This window comes from Podarcis muralis, chromosome 17, assembly GCF_964188315.1.
Source record: "Podarcis muralis chromosome 17, rPodMur119.hap1.1, whole genome shotgun sequence".
In the NCBI taxonomy this organism is placed as follows: Eukaryota; Metazoa; Chordata; class Lepidosauria; order Squamata; family Lacertidae; genus Podarcis; species Podarcis muralis.
This window is the reverse complement of record NC_135671.1, coordinates 40,376,574-40,394,881: the sequence shown is the minus strand read 5'-3', so window position 1 is coordinate 40,394,881 and position 18,308 is coordinate 40,376,574. Positions and strand designations below refer to the sequence as shown.

General features: G+C 45.8%; 1 protein-coding gene across 2 annotated transcripts in view; it reads left to right on the top strand.

The window, feature by feature from the left end:
- Window positions 1-16,913, top strand: part of LOC114587772 (vascular cell adhesion protein 1-like) — a 59,373-nt gene extending 42,460 nt beyond the window's left edge. Inside the window, exon 5 of one of the 2 annotated variants that reach the window (XM_028712493.2) lies at window positions 15,585-16,913. In XM_028712493.2, coding sequence (XP_028568326.2) covers window positions 15,585-15,736 — 152 coding nt within the window. In that variant the 3' untranslated portion in view covers window positions 15,737-16,913. The remainder of the gene's footprint in view (window positions 1-15,584) is intronic. The other variant, XM_028712491.2, reaches the window with a different exon arrangement.
- Window positions 16,914-18,308: the final 1,395 nt, after the last annotated feature.

Here is an 18,308-nt window from a genome sequence, read left to right as displayed (position 1 = left end):
GGAGAGGCCACTGGAGGGGGCAGGGCTGTCCAGGAGGCAGCAGACCCAGCCTCTCAGGCTCACACCACAGCAGTCGTTGCCACCATGGTGGTAGCAGCGCAGGCGATGCATTCCTTGAAGGCCGGATCTGCTGCCCCTGCGGATCCTGCCACCCAGGATGGTCGCTTCACCTTGTCTCTCTCTCTCTTTTTAAAATTAATTTTTATTAAGTACAAATTAGAAAACATACATATTTACAACAAAAGAAAATACAAAGGAAAAAGAAAATACATATAACCAAGGAAAAAAATTGGAGAATACTTTGCCTTTTTTTATATTTACAGTTATTTATACCTCTATAAAATGCTATTCACAATAAAGGAGTGAAATGAAAGATAAGATATCAGAGAGAAAAAAGAACAAAGAAAAAAATAAAGAAGTAAAAGAAAAGGATCATAGGTGGAAATTTTTAAAAGTAAATAAGTATTCACTATACATAGCCATTTCCCATCTATATTTATATTCAATTGTCTTCACCTTGTCTCATGTGTTGGCCGGTCCTGGCCATTTCTGATGTCAGATTTGTGTCCATTCATTCTTCTGCATGGAGGACTTGTCTCTGTCCTCAGAAGGGCATTGCTAGCAGATAATGGCATATATCGCCTGATCAAATGCCAATGGACCCATGAGACCTGCCTTTTTTTCAGTCTTTGAAAGTTGATCTGGCTATGGGACGGGGTGCAATCGGATGACTGCTCTTGCTGCACACTCCGTTCTAACCTGTTCTGAATTTGCCACACGCTCAGAGCTGCTGGTGTGTTGTGTGAACTGGCTGTTTAACAGAAGCACACGCAGGATAATTTCTGCATAGATTGTGGGCATGTCCTGTGGGTCACCTGGCCTTTCCCCTTACTTTGCTGCCTTCAATGACAATCTGACAATCTGCTTCCTGAGATAGTCACTTAATAATGTCTCATTATTATTATTATTTTAAATAGAACATTTATTTCCTTCCCATACGCTGCGGAAGCTTGAAGCTGTGCTGGTGTGCAAAGAGGCATGGAGGTCTTATTGTAATGCCTCTGAAACATATTTAATTAAAGTTGTTTGCAGGGTGCAGGTGGGGGGAAAAGGAAAGAAGGGTCCTCTGAGCTGATAACATGATTCTAACTTGGATTGTAACATGTGAGTCCAAAAGCTGAAGGTCAGCTGCAGTCCTAAGAGGCAGAGGAAGAGAGGCTGGCCATTGGAAAAGCCTGGAGCACTGGATGCCATGGACCAGATGAGGAGGACATCATGGGGACAGAGCAAATCATCATCATAACCACAACCTTAATGACATAAACAGCTTCAAATCCACATGAAACTCTCGTGTGTATAAGCCCTGAAAGTAGCCGGCAAATGAAAAAGAAGTCAGAGCTTTTTCAGCTGCTTGGTAAGAAAAAGCCAGTGTGTGTGTGAATTCCAAAGATATGGAAGATGCTTTTTCATGAAACTAAGCGGCCTGCAAGACCAACACTGACTCTGTGACAGCTTCCTCCTTTTCAACTTGCATATTTGCAAATAAACAGAAATTACCCCAAAAAAAACCACCACCACCAAGCAACACCCAAAACCCATAAAGACTGCTGTACTTTTTAATTATAAGGAAACAAATCCTGTAAAAGGCTGCTCCTGAAATCTCTAACATTTGGAGAAGTGGTTACCATAGAAATGTGTTAGAGCACAATGGCTGAGAGTCATGAGGGGTTTTCCAGCCACTTTCCTGGTTTGTCTCCCTACAGAGAAAAAACGAACTCCTCTCCCAGGCTGCAGCGCGAAGGTGTGTAGCAGCTCAAGGTCCGCTACTCAGCATCCCCCCCCCCCGAAGTCTGGAAAAACTACACCCCCACCCCCCGCTCTGCTGGTTGCTGGAAGGGGAGAGAAATTTGATTCACTTGTCTGTCAAATTTGCACTTTTCAAAACAATTATGAAATGAAGCACAGCTTCTTCCTTTGAATTTTGCTATGCCATCCGAAAAATGTTCACAAAAATACACCTATTAGGGGAAAGTGTGCATAAAAATGAACATATTTGTGAAAAGAATGCACAAAATGCATTATAAAAAAATTCCTTCCAGTAGCACCTTAAAGACCAACAAAGTTAGTTCTTGGTATGAGCTTTCGTGTGCATGCACACTTCTTCAGATACACTGAAACAGAAGTTGCCAGATCCTTCCATATAGTGAGAAGGTGGGGAGGGGTATTACTCAGAAGGGTGGTGGGAATGGGTGATTGGCAGATAGCTGTGATAAGCCTGTTGACGACTCTTAACGACTGCAATAGGTCTTACAGGAAAAAGCAAGGGGTGAGAAGGTGAAAAATGGCTTTGTCATGTATAATGAGATAAGAATCCAATGTCTTTGTTCAGACCAGGTCTCTCCATGGTTTTAAGTTTGGTAATGAGTTGCAATTCAGCAGCTTCTCTTTCCAGTCTATTTCTGAAATTCCTTTGTAGTAAAACAGCTACTTTGAGATCTTGTATAGAATGTCCTGGGAGATTGAAGTGTTCTCCTACTGGTTTCTCTGTCTTGTGATTCTTGATGTCAGATTTATGTCCGTTTATTCTTTGGCGTAAGGTTTGGCCTGTTTGTCCAATACAGAGAGCTGAAGGACACTGTTGGCATTTGATGGCATACACAATGTTAGACGATGAGCAATTAAATAGTCCCGAGATGGTATGTGTGATGTTGGGGCCAGTAATGGTGTTGTCCGGGTGTATGTGGCAGCAAAGTTGGCATCTGGGTTTATTGCAGGCTCTGGTGCCAGTGTCCGTGTTAAGTCTGGTTGTAGTATTATTGTGCATTATGTTAGGGGAATGCATTATGTTAGGGGAAATTGCTGCCAAATGTGTACATTAGTGAAAACTACATATAGCAGATGTTTATTAGGATAACTTTGCACTAAAATGTTGTGAGTTAAAAAACCCCACCTATTGCTGCAAAATGTAGAGAGCTGAATTTAAGATGAGAAAAATGAGAATGTGAAAGAACTGGAGCTGAGCTCCTTCCATCCCTGCTGGCAACCCTCTTTCCTTATTACCTGTCCCCAGCAGACGCCTCGGGACTTCACTTCCATCCGACAAATCCATATTCTCAGTTAAAAGCGGAAATGTAACCTTCTTTACAAGGTAACTTCCTGCTGCCTCAAAACTCCCCTCAGCTGCTGCCTCAAAACTTCCTCCTTGCGCAGAGAGTGAGAAAACACAGTGTCCACCCCCTGGGTTTCCCCTGCGCTGCTCCAGAGAAAACATGGTCTCTTCTGCACAAAGAGGGAAGCGCCTGGGCGAAGGGAAGGGAAGGAGGTGGGGCAGGAGTGCTGCAGGGAGAGGGGCCAGCTAGGCCAGGCCAGGCTGGGATAAGACACAGGCCTCTCTGGAGCAGGCCCAGCATATGGAGAGGAGGTCTCCTGGGCTCCATTCCGCAGATTCCTAAGCTGCACAAGAAAGATGCACTCAGCAGTGCTGCAAACACCTGGGTGAGAACTCCAGCATGACTGGCCTGGATGGACCCCAACTGCCAGAAGGCTCCTGGGGAGAGCTGAGGCAGGCCAAGCTGAGCCCGGAGCTTGTTTCAGGCAAGAGATTAGTCGCTGAATGGGATGAAGAGCATCGCAGGCTGAAGCAAACTACAGTGGTACCTTGGGTTACAGACACCTCGAGTAACAAACTCTGCTCACCCAGAAGTAGTACCTTGAGTTGAGAACTTTGCCCCAGGATGAGAATGGAAATCATATGGTGGCGGCGCAGCAGCAGCAGGAGGCCCCATTAGCGAAAGCGTGCCTCAGGTTAAGAACGGTTTCAGGTTAAGAACAGACCTCCGGAACGAATTAAGTTTGTAACCACTGTACGTATGGGCTTTTGATTTCACAGAAAGCAGTTGTAATGTAGCCAAGCAACTGAGCTACGATTGGCAACAAATAGCAAGGGGGGGGGAGGGGGGAGTTTCAGTAGAGAAATGGTGCAGCGGCCAAAGGAAAGGTATTGAAATTCTCCCCCTCAGTGAATGCTGTATCCTCAGTCTGGATCAGGGGCAGCTTCCTGCCTCACAGCCGCTGTTGCTGTTTGTTGATTTTTTAAAAAAGGAGAACAAAAAGCAAAAGATTTAAAGATATCCACAGAAATGACCACAGGAGGAATGACCGCTGGGAGTGGTGCAGAGAGAATAAACGCCATGTTGCACCAGTAGCAGCAAAACCAGATGTTTAGGGCTCATGTCTTCAGGGCTCTTCTCCCCCTGCCTGCCCCCCCCCCAGAAAAACTGCTTTTTAGCACTCAGTCAGATCAAATGGCAATTGGGGTTTCATCTGGATTGACAGCTGCTCCCATTTAGCACTGAATAGCAGGCTTTCCCTGGGAAAGGAATGGGGCAAGGGGAAAACTTCTCAGACTCATGTTTTCCAGGCAAGGTTCAAGCGGAAGTGTGGATTAGCTCTTAATTCATTTGAGCAGTTTGCAGGGTGGTTAGATGGACGCCAGATGTTAATCCACCATTTAATAAAAACAAAACCAGTAACTATAATTTATATAGCACCATCTAAGAAGAGAGATGGCGTATTCCTACACTGAGGGGCTTACTGTCTGGAACAGACAGGGAAACAGCAATGAAAGTGTGTGTCTTGGGGGTGAGAAATGGAGGCATGGAGAGGACAAGGAAGAATATGGGGTTGTTTCAACCACAAAAATTTGGCGATAGTATACAATTGCAGAGAAGGATCGAAGTTCTAAGGCTTCCCTGAAAACTTGATTTTTGATAAGGGGCTTAAAGCAAGCGAGGGAAGAGGAGACCTTTGGAAGGGAGATAGAACTGGATGAGTGAAGGATGGAAAATAAGTTTACGAAGATAAGGGGCTAAGTTTGTTCCCCTTTCTGTGAGATTCCTGCTCCCATCTTCTTTTGTTTAGATTGGATTGCCACAGCATTTTTAAAGGGTTATTCACTGCTATTGCTCTTAAGAAATAGCTGGGTTGTGGATGCATAATACATTTAAACCACACACCCCAATTCCTGGGAACTTTAGTTTACCCTATCACAGGGCTACAGCTCACAGCACCATTAACAAACTACAGTTCCTGGTGGGTGTGCTTTAAATGTATGTTGGTCTCAGGCTTTAGCAGATTATGGGCCTTTCCAGTATATGCAACCCCACTTTCAATACTATTTGTGCAGACTGCAAAACTTTGGGGGTAGTCATACTGCTTTGCTTCCAATCAGTGTATTCCCCCATAACTTCTTGCTGAAATCCTGTAGCCTTTTATACCACAAATGTTCAGAGGTGGCTGCTTTTTTGTCGTGCGCTATACCTCAAGAGTGCCCCTCCAGGTGGCAGCAATACAGTAGCACTGGGGGAGCATCTCAGAACTAAGAATGCAGAATGAAACTCCCACTAATGCACCATTCTGGCACCAGTGGCATGGAGCAGGATACACCTTGCGAAATAAAATAACCCACTGGTCTGGAGGGGCCCTCCCATATACATATGAGGTCAGAAAAGACCCCCTAGGCTCAGAATACCCAGTGGTGAGGTATCTGCATGTGCTCACGGGCACTCTCTCCCATAGACGCTAGTAGTGAATTATGTCCAAAGAAAAATGTGTCCAGATGTGCTTAAGGCTCTGTGGGAGCCTTCACCTGGCTTGAGAGCAGTACATGTGAAAAGGATCTAGGAGTCTTGGTTGACCACAAACTTGACATGAGCCAACAGTGTGACGCGGCAGCTAAAAAAGCCAATGCAATTCTGGGCTGCATCAATAGGAGTATAGCATCTAGATCAAGGGAAGTAATAGTGCCACTGTATTCTGCTCTGGTCAGACCTCACCTGGAGTACTGTGTCCAGTTCTGGGCACCACAGTTCAAGAAGGACACTGACAAACTGGAACGTGTCCAGAGGAGGGCAACCAAAATGGTCAAAGGCCTGGAAACGATGCCTTATGAGGAACGGCTAAGGGAGCTGGGCATGTTTAGCCTGGAGAAGAGGAGGTTAAGGGGTGATATGATAGCCATGTTCAAATATATATTATATATATATATATATATATATATATTTGCTTTCGTAGATTTTCACGGGTACAGGAATGCAGGTTTTGGTGTCCTCGGGTATCTTCCCGTGTAAAAGTTGGGGTGTCTAGGCGACGTTTCGACGAGGTCTCACTCGTCATCTTCAGGCTGGTGCTTTCGGCTTCTTGTTACTGGAACAGAGCAGGATCTCAGTGTTTGAGTTCCTATAAATACTGTAGAGGAGGTATGGTGTATAGCCTCCCATGTTCTGGGCAGAGAGGAAGTTCCCAGGCTAGTGTGCCTTTTCTTCTTTTGTTCCTTAATTGCTTGAGGGATATCTTGAGTGATTTCTTGAGTGATATCCTGAGTACCACTTAGGTGGGTCATTAGGTGTGGATTAGTTGCTAAAGCCTTTGTGTCTTGACCTCTTGAACTTTGTGAAGAGTTTTTCTGAGAAGATGGGTGTACTACATTTAGTTGTGCTCTGGCTTGGCTTCGTGTATAGGGGCGAGCTGTGGTTTTGTGGCCTGTGCCAGCCAGATCTGTGTAGGGATTGCAGGGGGGTGCAGCATCCGGAGGTGCCACCATGGTTTGGCTACTGGATGGTGTCTGTAATTTATCTGTGGAGAGGGTCTGGGTTTGGGTCTGGTGTGGTTGATTGGTGATGGCGTTCTGTGTGCCTCTGGATCTGGTGTCAGTTTTTGTGGGGAGGGCTAATTTCCAGATGTCTGGCAAGCGGGATGTGTCGTCACGCTTGTTCATGTTGTGAGGGTGTTTCTCTATCTCGATGGCTTCCATGATTATTCTCTTGTGGTGATGTTCCATGTTAGAGAGCAATTTGGAATCTGCAAAATTAATTTCGTGTCCTGTTTCTTTCATGTGTTGGAAGAGAGAGGAAGTTTTTTCTTCTTTTTTGACGGCATTCTTGTGTTCTGCGATACGTGCATTTATTCGTCTGTTTGTTTGTCCAATGTACGTGGCTGGGCAGACTTTGCAGGGTATTTCATAGACCCCTTGGTTTTCCAACTGGATTTTATCCTTGGGGTTTCTGAGGATATTGGCTATTTTTTGGTTGGCGCAAAAGGCTGTTTTGATATTGTGTTTATGGAGGATTTTGCTAATTTTATCTGTAGTGCCCTTGATATAAGGAAGGAGGGCCATGCCATTGTTTTCTTCTGTGTCTTGGTTTTTGGGGGGTGTTTCTTTTTGGATTAGCTTCGTAACCCTGTTTTGCTGGTATCCATTGGCAATTAACACATTTGAGAGATTCTGTAACTCAGTTGTCAAGTGGTCTTTGTCAGCCAGGCGTTTGGTTCTGGAGATGAGAGTCTTGGCTACGGAGTTTATTTGTGCAGGGTGTAGATTTTGTCCTAATCTACAAAAAACCTGATGGCTCCCTAGGACACACTATCTACCGGAAAAAAACACACACCAACCGCTACTTACATGCACAATCACACCACCACCCTGCACAAATAAACTCCGTAGCCAAGACTCTCATCTCCAGAACCAAACGCCTGGCTGACAAAGACCACTTGACAACTGAGTTACAGAATCTCTCAAATGTGTTAATTGCCAATGGATACCAGCAAAACAGGGTTACGAAGCTAATCCAAAAAGAAACACCCCCCAAAAACCAAGACACAGAAGAAAACAATGGCATGGCCCTCCTTCCTTATATCAAGGGCACTACAGATAAAATTAGCAAAATCCTCCATAAACACAATATCAAAACAGCCTTTTGCGCCAACCAAAAAATAGCCAATATCCTCAGAAACCCCAAGGATAAAATCCAGTTGGAAAACCAAGGGGTCTATGAAATACCCTGCAAAGTCTGCCCAGCCACGTACATTGGACAAACAAACAGACGAATAAATGCACGTATCGCAGAACACAAGAATGCCGTCAAAAAAGAAGAAAAAACTTCCTCTCTCTTCCAACACATGAAAGAAACAGGACACGAAATTAATTTTGCAGATTCCAAATTGCTCTCTAACATGGAACATCACCACAAGAGAATAATCATGGAAGCCATCGAGATAGAGAAACACCCTCACAACATGAACAAGCGTGACGACACATCCCGCTTGCCAGACATCTGGAAATTAGCCCTCCCCACAAAAACTGACACCAGATCCAGAGGCACACAGAACGCCATCACCAATCAACCACACCAGACCCAAACCCAGACCCTCTCCACAGATAAATTACAGACACCATCCAGTAGCCAAACCATGGTGGCACCTCCGGATGCTGCACCCCCCTGCAATCCCTACACAGATCTGGCTGGCACAGGCCACAAAACCACAGCTCGCCCCTATACACGAAGCCAAGCCAGAGCACAACTAAATGTAGTACACCCATCTTCTCAGAAAAACTCTTCACAAAGTTCAAGAGGTCAAGACACAAAGGCTTTAGCAACTAATCCACACCTAATGACCCACCTAAGTGGTACTCAGGATATCACTCAAGAAATCACTCAAGATATCCCTCAAGCAATTAAGGAACAAAAGAAGAAAAGGCACACTAGCCTGGGAACTTCCTCTCTGCCCAGAACATGGGAGGCTATACACCATACCTCCTCTACAGTATTTATAGGAACTCAAACACTGAGATCCTGCTCTGTTCCAGTAACAAGAAGCCGAAAGCACCAGCCTGAAGATGACGAGTGAGACCTCGTCGAAACGTCGCCTAGACACCCCAACTTTTACACGGGAAGATACCCGAGGACACCAAAACCTGCATATATATATATATATATATATATTAAAAATATATATATAGAGGAGGGAGAAAGGTTGTTTTCTGCTGCTCCAGAGAAGCGGACACGAACTACAAGAAAGAAGATTCCACCTAAACATTAGGAAGAACTTCCTGACAGTAAGAGCTGTTCGACAGTGGAATTTGCTGCCAAGGAGTGTGGTGGAGTCTCCTTCTTTGGAGGTCTTTAAGCAGAGGCTTGACAACCAGATGTCAGGAGTGCTCTGATGGTGTTTCCTGCTTGGCAGGGGGTTGGACTCGATGGCCCTTGTGGTCTCTTCCAACTCTATGATTCTATGAGTCCCTGCCTTAGGTCTAGAAGACCTCCCCTTAATTTCATGTTTGTGGGTAACTGAGTAATTGAGGTGAAGGCACTCTGCAGTTGCTCAAAGGCACCTTCCCTCAGTGAACTTTGCTTCAGCTGCTTTCTCTCTCCACACACACTGTGGCTGGAACTGTGTGAGAGTTGATCACACAGGAACAGGAAGGAGAAGTGGTGAGTAGATGGCCCTCTCTTTGCAGCCAGCCAGGCGGAGGTGGGAGGGGAAAAGCCTGGGCTGCAGGACTCTTGAGCGCCCACATGATGGTTGGCTTCCTGCGAGGAGGAGGTGGCGGGCGCCTGCCGGCTGGGTTCCCACGTGTGGAGCAGCTGACAAAGAGGAAATCTTGCATCATTTTTCTTTTTCTTTTTTTGTAACCTAGTTTTTATTCATTTTCATCTATTTAAACTATTTAAACTATTTAACACGGTGGCATATGACATGCAACAATTACATGAAATACAAAATAAAAATAAAACAACAATAAACACATTTCAAAATATATTAAAGTTTTGTCAAATGTACCGGTATATACCAAAATTATTAGTTTTTACAGATGTGAAATGATGTGTAAGTGAAAGGTATTTTGTATCAATAACAATAAGAATTTATAGGGATTTGTGGGAAGGGGAGAGGGGGGAGGCCTCTGTTACTTGACTGGCCAACTGCTACAGCAGAGGGAGGCTCCCCTGAGGCAAGTACAGTTCATTCTTGGTCATCTGGACTTTGCCTGCTGAGTCCTAGCAGCCCCTGGCAGGGCCCTTTGATCAGCAGGGAAGCTGTCAAAGCTGATCTAGCAGTGAGCATTGTCAAAGTTCCTCAAGGACTACAATGGCATCTCCCTGGAGTCCTGTGTCCAGTTCTGAGTGCCGCAATTCAAGGAGGATCTTGACAAGCTGGAGCATGTGCAGAGGGTGGCCAAGGTGAACAGGGGTCTGGAAACCAAGCCTTATGAGGAACGGTTGAAGGAGCTGGGAAGGAAGAGACGCTGAACAGTCTAACTTGATTTTCCTGTTCCAGTAATTTTTAATATCAGCCTCAAACTCAGAAAGGGAGCCCCTGAAAACTCCCTTATTGTTTTATCTCCATATCAGCAACCAGCTCCCCTTGCTAAATTTATGCAGAAGCAGAATCAAATGCCCCTAAAGGAACTACGTCTGCTGCCTGACCCAGAGAGTAAATGTTGCTGAATATATTTGAATTGCAGCTGTTCTATAATCAAGAAGAACTGTGAGATTATTAAATTTCCTTATTTATTTTTTTTAAACTCTTGGTCAGTTGAATAAAACAAACACATAATAAAGTACATGCAATGTGTAACTCAGACATAGATTCAGAGTATGAGAGTACAGGTAGTGCCTCTACTGTCATCTGTGAAGTTTTTTTGCAGTTGCGGGGGGGGGGGGGATTCTAGCATGCCCCATGGTAAAGTCCAGACACAGGCTGCCTACACACAGTGAGACCACGAACACGCCCAAATTAATACTATACAGTAAAAGGAAAAAGTAAAGGACCCCTGGATGGTTAAGTTCAGTCAAAGGCGACTCTAGGGTTGCGGCGCTCATCTTGCTTTCAGGCCGAGGGAGCTGGCGTTTGTCCACAGACAGTTTTCTGGGTTATGTGGCCAGCAGGACTAAACTGCTTCTGGTGCAACGGGACACCATGACGGAAGCCAGAGCGCATGGAAACACCATTTACCTTCCAACTGCAAGGGTACCTATTTATCTACTTGCACTGGTGTGCTTTTGAACTGCGAAGTTGGCAGGAGCTGGGACAGAGCAACGGGAGCTCACCCCGTCACGGGGATTCGAACCACCAACCTTCCGATCGACAAGCCCAAGAGGCTCAGTGGTTTAGACCACAGCGCCACCTGCATCCCTAATACTATACTATTATACTATACTATACTATTATTACTATACTATACTATACTATACTATACTATACTATACTATACTATACTATACTATACTATACTATTAATACTATACTATTATTACTCTGTTCCCTTGATCATCAGGAGATGAGGGGGGTTACCTTTTTCTCCCGTGAAAAGTGGTGTTATAAGGGAAGCCCAACCCTTTAAATTAAGAAATGGTCGTGTTTTGATTATTTTGAGTATTGAAGGGAAGATTGCAGGCCAACTAAGAGGAATCTTGGGTCTGGGCACACAGAGGTGGCCAAGGTGATGGGGTGTGAGGTGACAGGAAAAGAGTGTCTTAAGGTGTGCAGGGAAGAAGAAGAAGAAGAAGAAGAAGAAGAAGAAGAAGAAGAAGAAGAAGAAGAAGAAGAGATCCATATTTTGGCAGGCTGGTGGAAGGGAGGCCGGGAGAGATGCCTTGGGCTCCAGTGCTGCATTGCTGTGGGGAGAAAGCCCCTCTTGAGATGACCATGTTGTAAGATCCATTTAAACAGGCGTAAATATGTGAATAAACCATATTCCTTAAAGCTATGATAGCCTCTTGATTCTCAAAGGAGCACAGACCCTGGGTGAGTGCCTGGAACCCCCTGGCAGAGAGGGGGGATGGCTCCCAACTTTTGTAACCGTACATAAAGCTGAAAAAGAAGGTTGGCTGCCCTGCTTCCTTTTTCACCTCTCTGTGCTTCAAGATTCAGATGGTGATCATGATTTCGTTGCTGAGCTCATGGAAACGACTCAGAGCAACTTACTGGTTCTGAAATGACTGCAGCTTTCCCTTCTATTTTGGGGGAGGGAGGCTAATTAAGAGGAAGGGGTAGAGAGAAGGGACCAGAGGGGGTGGCGCTTATGGCCCTCACTCAAAATGCCAAACGAGCCCATGGACCTAAAAACATTGATGACCTCTGCTCTGGAGTGAATATATATTTGAGCTGTTTCTAGCAGAAGCCAGCGGTGTAAAATTCTGGCTGAGTGTCCCTTCTGGCAGCCCTGAAGCCACTGCCCTCCCTCCCGTCAGCCAGGACCGACCCAAGACATTTTGGTTCACCTCATTTTGGCACCCCTCCCAGGCCAGGGAAGAAGAGGGGAGTCAGGAACAAGGGGAGGGAATCAAATCCATATCACCCAATGGTTGAAGTGGGATTCGAAGGCCATCACCAGGGGCTTGGGGGAGGGGGAAGAGGCCCACTCTGATGAGTGCCAGAGGCGTCATCTTCTAAAGTACATCAAGCAGGCCCAAAGTGATGTCGCACACTGTCCTGACGTCACGAGCAGCGGCGTAGCGTGGGTTGTCAGCACCCGGGGCAAGGTAAGTAATTTGCGCCCCCTAACCCGTGGATTTGCGCCCCCTAACCTGTGGATTTGTGCCCCCTAACCCGTGGATTTGCCCTAACCCCAGATGTTGCGCCCGGTGCGGCCGGCCCCCCCTGCACCCCCCACGCTACGCCACTGGTCATGAGTGCGACATTGTGCGACGTTCTAACATTGCTCTGTGCTCAGCTCTGCGTTTGGCCTCAACAATGGGTCCCATCAAGAGAAAGATTGAGGGGCTCCAAAGAGCTTTAGCCCCTTGGAGCTGGCACCCAGGGCAGGTGCAGAGCCCAGGAGATCTCAAAGCCAGCCCCCACTTTTACTCCTTGGGGTGGCAGGAGACCAGCAACATCTTCTATTCCCCGAGAGGCCCCTGCAGAGGGGGATGAGGGGGTTCTGCTGAGGAAGCAGCAGATCTAGCCTCCAAGGAGCACACCAAGGAGCAACGCATTCCTTGCAGACCAGTTCTGCTGTCCCTGCGGATCCTGCTGCCCTCGTGGGGGGGCCAGCCCTGCCATCAGCTGTACAAAATCAGAGTGGCTTGAAAAAGTGCTCCAGATAGTAGGAGGTAGGACTCAGCTGCTGAGCAGGACTTTGTGAAGTGGCTGGTGGGACTTCCCATCCTTCCCATCGGGCCCCAGGGTGGAACTGGACTCCCCTCCCTGCCTCAGAGGCTGCTTCCCTGGAATGTGGGGCCCTCCGCTCTTGGATGCTGCTCAGTGCCTGAGAGCTGCCTCATGACCTGCATCATGGATCCCAAAGGACAAAAATATTATTTGGTTTGTCCACTGCTGATCATGCAAGAAAATTTTATTTACAGCATCCTTTGCCCTCCAGTGCGGCTGGGGTCTGATGGTAGCTATGGTCCAAAACACCTAAACTCCTGGAGGGCACCAGGTTGGCAAAGGCTGCTGCAACTGAGTCGTATCTGTCACTCAGGCCCCCAGAGATTATCCTAAATCACATGGAGGCGACTCCTTTGCTCTTGGCACTGATTATCAAATGAAGCCTGACCCTTCAATGCCATAAACAGTCTTTCAAACCTTGACCAGATTAGCGCTGATCTCATTGTGAATTCCCCTGAAATACTAGGCACATTTTGCAACAACAGACCTGAAGCTTCTTTGTGGAGCAGACCAGAAGGTCAGAGTGCATCAGCCACATGGGATGGGCTTAGCGGTGGCTTTCCTAATGGTCAGTGCTCATACCTTAACAAGGTGATGGGCTGTTTTCTCCTTCTCTCCTAATACAAAAAATGTGGGCTGTTGCCAGTATTCTGTGCCTTCTGCTAACATTTTCTTCTCTTTCCATCTAAAGGGGCTGTTTGAAAAGTTGGCAACTTTTATTTTCAGAGGGAAGTTAGTGGGATATGATAAATAAGCAAAATACTTTAACCCTTTCCCTGTGACAGGTTGTTTTTTTAAAAAAAATTAAATAAATGGAATGTAACTTGGCGGCTGCTGTCCTGACTGTCCTCTGAGGCTATTGGGTTGCATGATGCACGATGAGTGCTTATATTTAAATGCAATAATAAAGCAGAAAATGTAGCACTACTTCCTCCTGTGGTGGTATAAATTTAGAAGGTGGGGAGGGAATATGACATGGTGAGAATTATGTAGCATCATATATACTTAAGGCTATAGTTGTATCGCTTTCTCCTATCCACACTTACTTTGAGTATGCCCCACTGAGTGGCATAGCGTGATGGGGGGCAGGAGGTGTGGCTCTGGGCTCAGAATACTGGGGGGTGTGTGTGTGTGAAAACCAGTTGCCCCCTGCATGCTCCCGGTGCGCGGTCGCCTGTCAGTGGCAGGGACTGGGCGAGTGTGGAGGGCTCCCTCTGAGGATGAAGAGCGGTCGGGCAGACACTGGCGGGGACAAGGCAGGCAGTGTGCTCTTCACCCTCGGTGCTGACCTAAATCTCCCCTGTTCCAGACTCTGCTAGGAGCAAGTCTCCTCTGCTGGCTGCTGAGGTGGCCTAAGTCTGGCAGAGGGGAAGCAAGCCTTTAAAATAGGGTTTGACTTACACCACCCTTTGCCTGTTCTGCTGGGTTGCCAGGTCATGTGATGAAGCCAAATGGAGTTAGGATCCAGGACAAATTCCCTCCTCTGGAGCACCCATTTTTCAGGGTTTATGCTGGCATAAGGCCCACCAATCTCACCTCAGATGGGAGTTATGCTGGCATAGCCTGACTGCATCAAGAATTGGCAGCTGAACCAGGTATCTGCTGGATCCTAACTTGTTCATCCTGGCAGATCTTGGGTATGGATGCCCCCTCAGGCAATCTATTCTGGGCTGAGACAGGATACTGTGAGTGTGCTTCCAGTGCAGCTCACAGTGGCAGAGAGACTGAGAACCTGCTTGGCCTGCAGCTTCTATTCCCAGCATTGCTAGGTAAAAGGATCTCCGCTAGAAGCAGGACTGAGAAAGGCCTCAGCATCGGACATTGGGGAGCAGCTGCCAGTCAGAACAGACCATAATTGGACTAGTGATTCAGTGTAAGGTAGCGGAGGCCGCTGATCCTATTAGGGCTGCTGTCCTGCCAGTTCCTTATGCCAGGACAGGAGCCATGTTTTCATAAACAGTGCCCTGAAGCAAGACTAGGAAACCTCAGGCAGGGGCCTGACTGGGTCCCTCCGCCCTGCCCAAAACAAGACAGGGAGCTGCTGCTTCTTTAAAAAATATTTAAATTTTTTAAAAATTCTTTAAAAAAATTAAACAATTTCAACAAAACAAATTATCCATCAAAATAACCAATTGCATTTTTGCCCCTTTTTATTCCCCCTCATCCCTCCCTCTCCCACCCACCCACCAAAGACTTCCCTCAGCTCCCCTCTCTGATTTCTTTGCACATATTATTCTCTGCATGTTGAAAGTTGTACATATCATTACCTTATCTGTAATATATTTTATTAATAAATTTGTGGATGTTTATTTCAAAACCTGCCAAGGAGTCCAAATAATTTTGCTGTTTTTTTAGATAGTTTGTAAAAAGTTCCCATTCTTCCTTGAAGTCACAATTGTCCTTCTCACGTAATTTATATGTCAACTTTGCCAACTCCGCACATCTCATCAGTTTTTCTTGCCATTGTTCTTTCGTTGGGGTTTCCTCATTCTTCTGTCCTTGAGCTAACAAGACTTGCTGCTGTTGTAGCATACATAAATAAATTCTTTGTTTTTCTTGGCAAGTCTCATCCTAAAATCCCTAACAAAATTGCTTCTGGTTTCTTTACAAATGTCATTTCAAACATTTTTTTCAAGACAGGGAGCTTCTGATGCCAGAAGGACACAGTGCGCAGGACGGAAAGTCAGAAGACAGGAAGCTGACCAGGACCTTGTGTCTCATCACCAACTATCCTCTGATGTCCTGTTTCAGAAGGGAATGTGACCAGATCCCCTGGGGCAATGACTGAATTTACCATGAGGGCTTCCTTCAGAGCCCTGGCGCCTCCTTCCCAAACCCAGGAAGCTTCTGCCTGGCTTAGGGAGGGAGGTATGATGCTCACACATGCGACATCTGGACGTCATGCACATGAAATGCCCCCCCCCCATTGCGCCTCTGGCCCTACGAAAGGGTTCACTGGTTCCCCAACCCCTGGAGTGGATCCATGGCTGACTGGCAATGTTTTGTTGCAGGCCCCAGTGTTCTTCCTTAGCACTTCTCAAAATTAGAATGCAAGGGCTAGTAAAGGTAAAGGTAAAGGACTTCTGGACAGTTAAGTCCAGTCAAAGGAGAGTATGGGGTTGTAGAGCTCATCTCGCTTCAGGCTGAGGGAGCCAGTGTTTGTCCATAGACAGCTTTCCGGGTTATGTGGCCAGCAGGACTAAACCACTCCTGGAGCAATGGAACACTGTGATGGAAGCCAGAGCCCACAGAAATGCTGTTTACCTTCCCACCGCAGTGGTACATATTTATCTACTCGTGCTGGTGTGCTTTCAAACTGCTAGGTTGGCAAGGGGTAGACTAGGGCTATGGCTCATGGTATTGTGAACCCAACCAACGAGTATTCTTGAACCACATTTATTTCAGTCACTTGCGTGAGCTTGGGCTGGGGCTAGGTTTATCAGAGCTTGGGCTATTGGCAGAGCTCTGCCTGAAGCATAGCAACATAGCCTAGGACCCTCATACCTACGGGACTGCCTCTCCCAGTATGCCCCGCAGAGGACCTTAAGGTCCATAAATAGCAACACCCTAGTGGTCCCGGGCCCTAAGGAAGTCAGATTAGCCTCAACCAGAGCCAGGGCCTTTTCAACTCTGGCTCCGGCCTGGTGGAACGCTCTGTCTCATGAGACCAGGGCCCTGCAGGATCTGATTTCTTTCCGCAGGGCCTGTAAGACAGAGTTGTTCCGCCTGGCCTTTGGCTTGGAGCCCATTTGATTCCCTCCCACTCTTTCTTTCTTTTTTTCCTTTCTCCTCCTGTGATGAGGCTGCATTTTAATGTTTTAATGTTGTATTTTAATCTTGTTTTTAAAGTTGTATTTCAATCAACTTGTTTTTATTATTGGTTGTTAGCCGCCCGGTCTTAGCTGGGGAGGGCGGGGTACAAATAAATTTATTATTATTATTATTATTATTATTATTATTATTATTATTATTATTATTATTATTATTTGTTTAGTCGTGTCCGGCTCTTCATGACCCCCTGGACCAGAGCACGCCAAGCACTTCTGTCTTCCACTGCCTCCCGCAGTTTGGTCAAACTCATGTTAGTAGCTTCCAGAACAGTGTCCCACCATCTCGTTCTCAGACTATAAATAAATAACTAGATGAGTGCAGGATTTTCAGGGGGAGAGCTATATGTCACTAAAGAATTATATGACTCAGCCTTTGAATTCTTTGAATTGAAAAGGGGAACACAGAGCAGAACTGGAAACATCTTTGACTAAATTCCTGGATTATCTTTTTTATGCAAGCATGTTTCTTTCCAGTGCCAGGAGATATGATAGCCATCTTCCAATACCTAAAGGGCTGTCACATGGAAGATGAAGCCAGCACGTTTTCTCCTGCTCTGGAGCGTAGAACTTGAACCAATGGCTTCAAGTTACAAAAAAGGAGATTCCAACTAAACATCAGGAAGAACTTTCTGACAGTAAGAGCTGTTTGACAGTAGAACAGACAGCTGTTAGACAGTCTCCCTTGGGAGGCTGTGGACTCTCCTTCCTTGGAGGTTTTTAAACAGGTTGGATAGCCATCTCTCGGGGATTATTTAGCTGCTATTCCTCCACTGCAGTGGGTTGGACTAGATGACCTTTAAGATCCAACTTCAGAGAATGAAGCCTTCTGAGTTTCCCATCCTCAGCGCTCTATGACTGCCACCTTGGAAACAGCATCATTTCTATCACAGCAACTGATGATGATGGGGCCAAAATGTTTTGCTATAAGAACTTCAAATTTCTCTTTTGAAATATAGCATCATTAACTAAGAACCCCAACATCTCAGATCCCCTCTGCTTCAAGGAATGGAATAAGGATATTTCTAAGTTTATCTGGCAGAGGAAAAGCCAAGAATTAAACATAAAAGAAAAGAAAAGAATAAAAGAAAAAGAAAAGAAAAAGAAGGCTTTGCTCTGCCAGACCTGCAAATGTATTATGAGGCAGCTTGCTTGTGCTGGTTAAAAGAATGGATTACACTAGATATGCGGACATCCTGGACTTAGATGGCCATGATTTAAAATTTGGCTGGCACGCATGTCTCTGGTATGGGAAGGTGAAAATCTATAAAAGTATTATGAACCATGAAGGAAGAATTTGTATAAAGTTTGGGAGAAATATAAAAATCTGCTTGAAAGGAAAACACCTTTATGGCTATCTCTTATTGAGGTTATTACAATAAAGAGAGCTAATATACATAGACAGCTTACAGCTTTGATTATTTTAATAGGCAAGTGGAATTCATAATCTAACAAAAAAACCCTAAAGAGTCCAGTCCTATGCATATCTACTCAGAACGAAGTATCTCATTGGATTAAATGAGACATACTCCC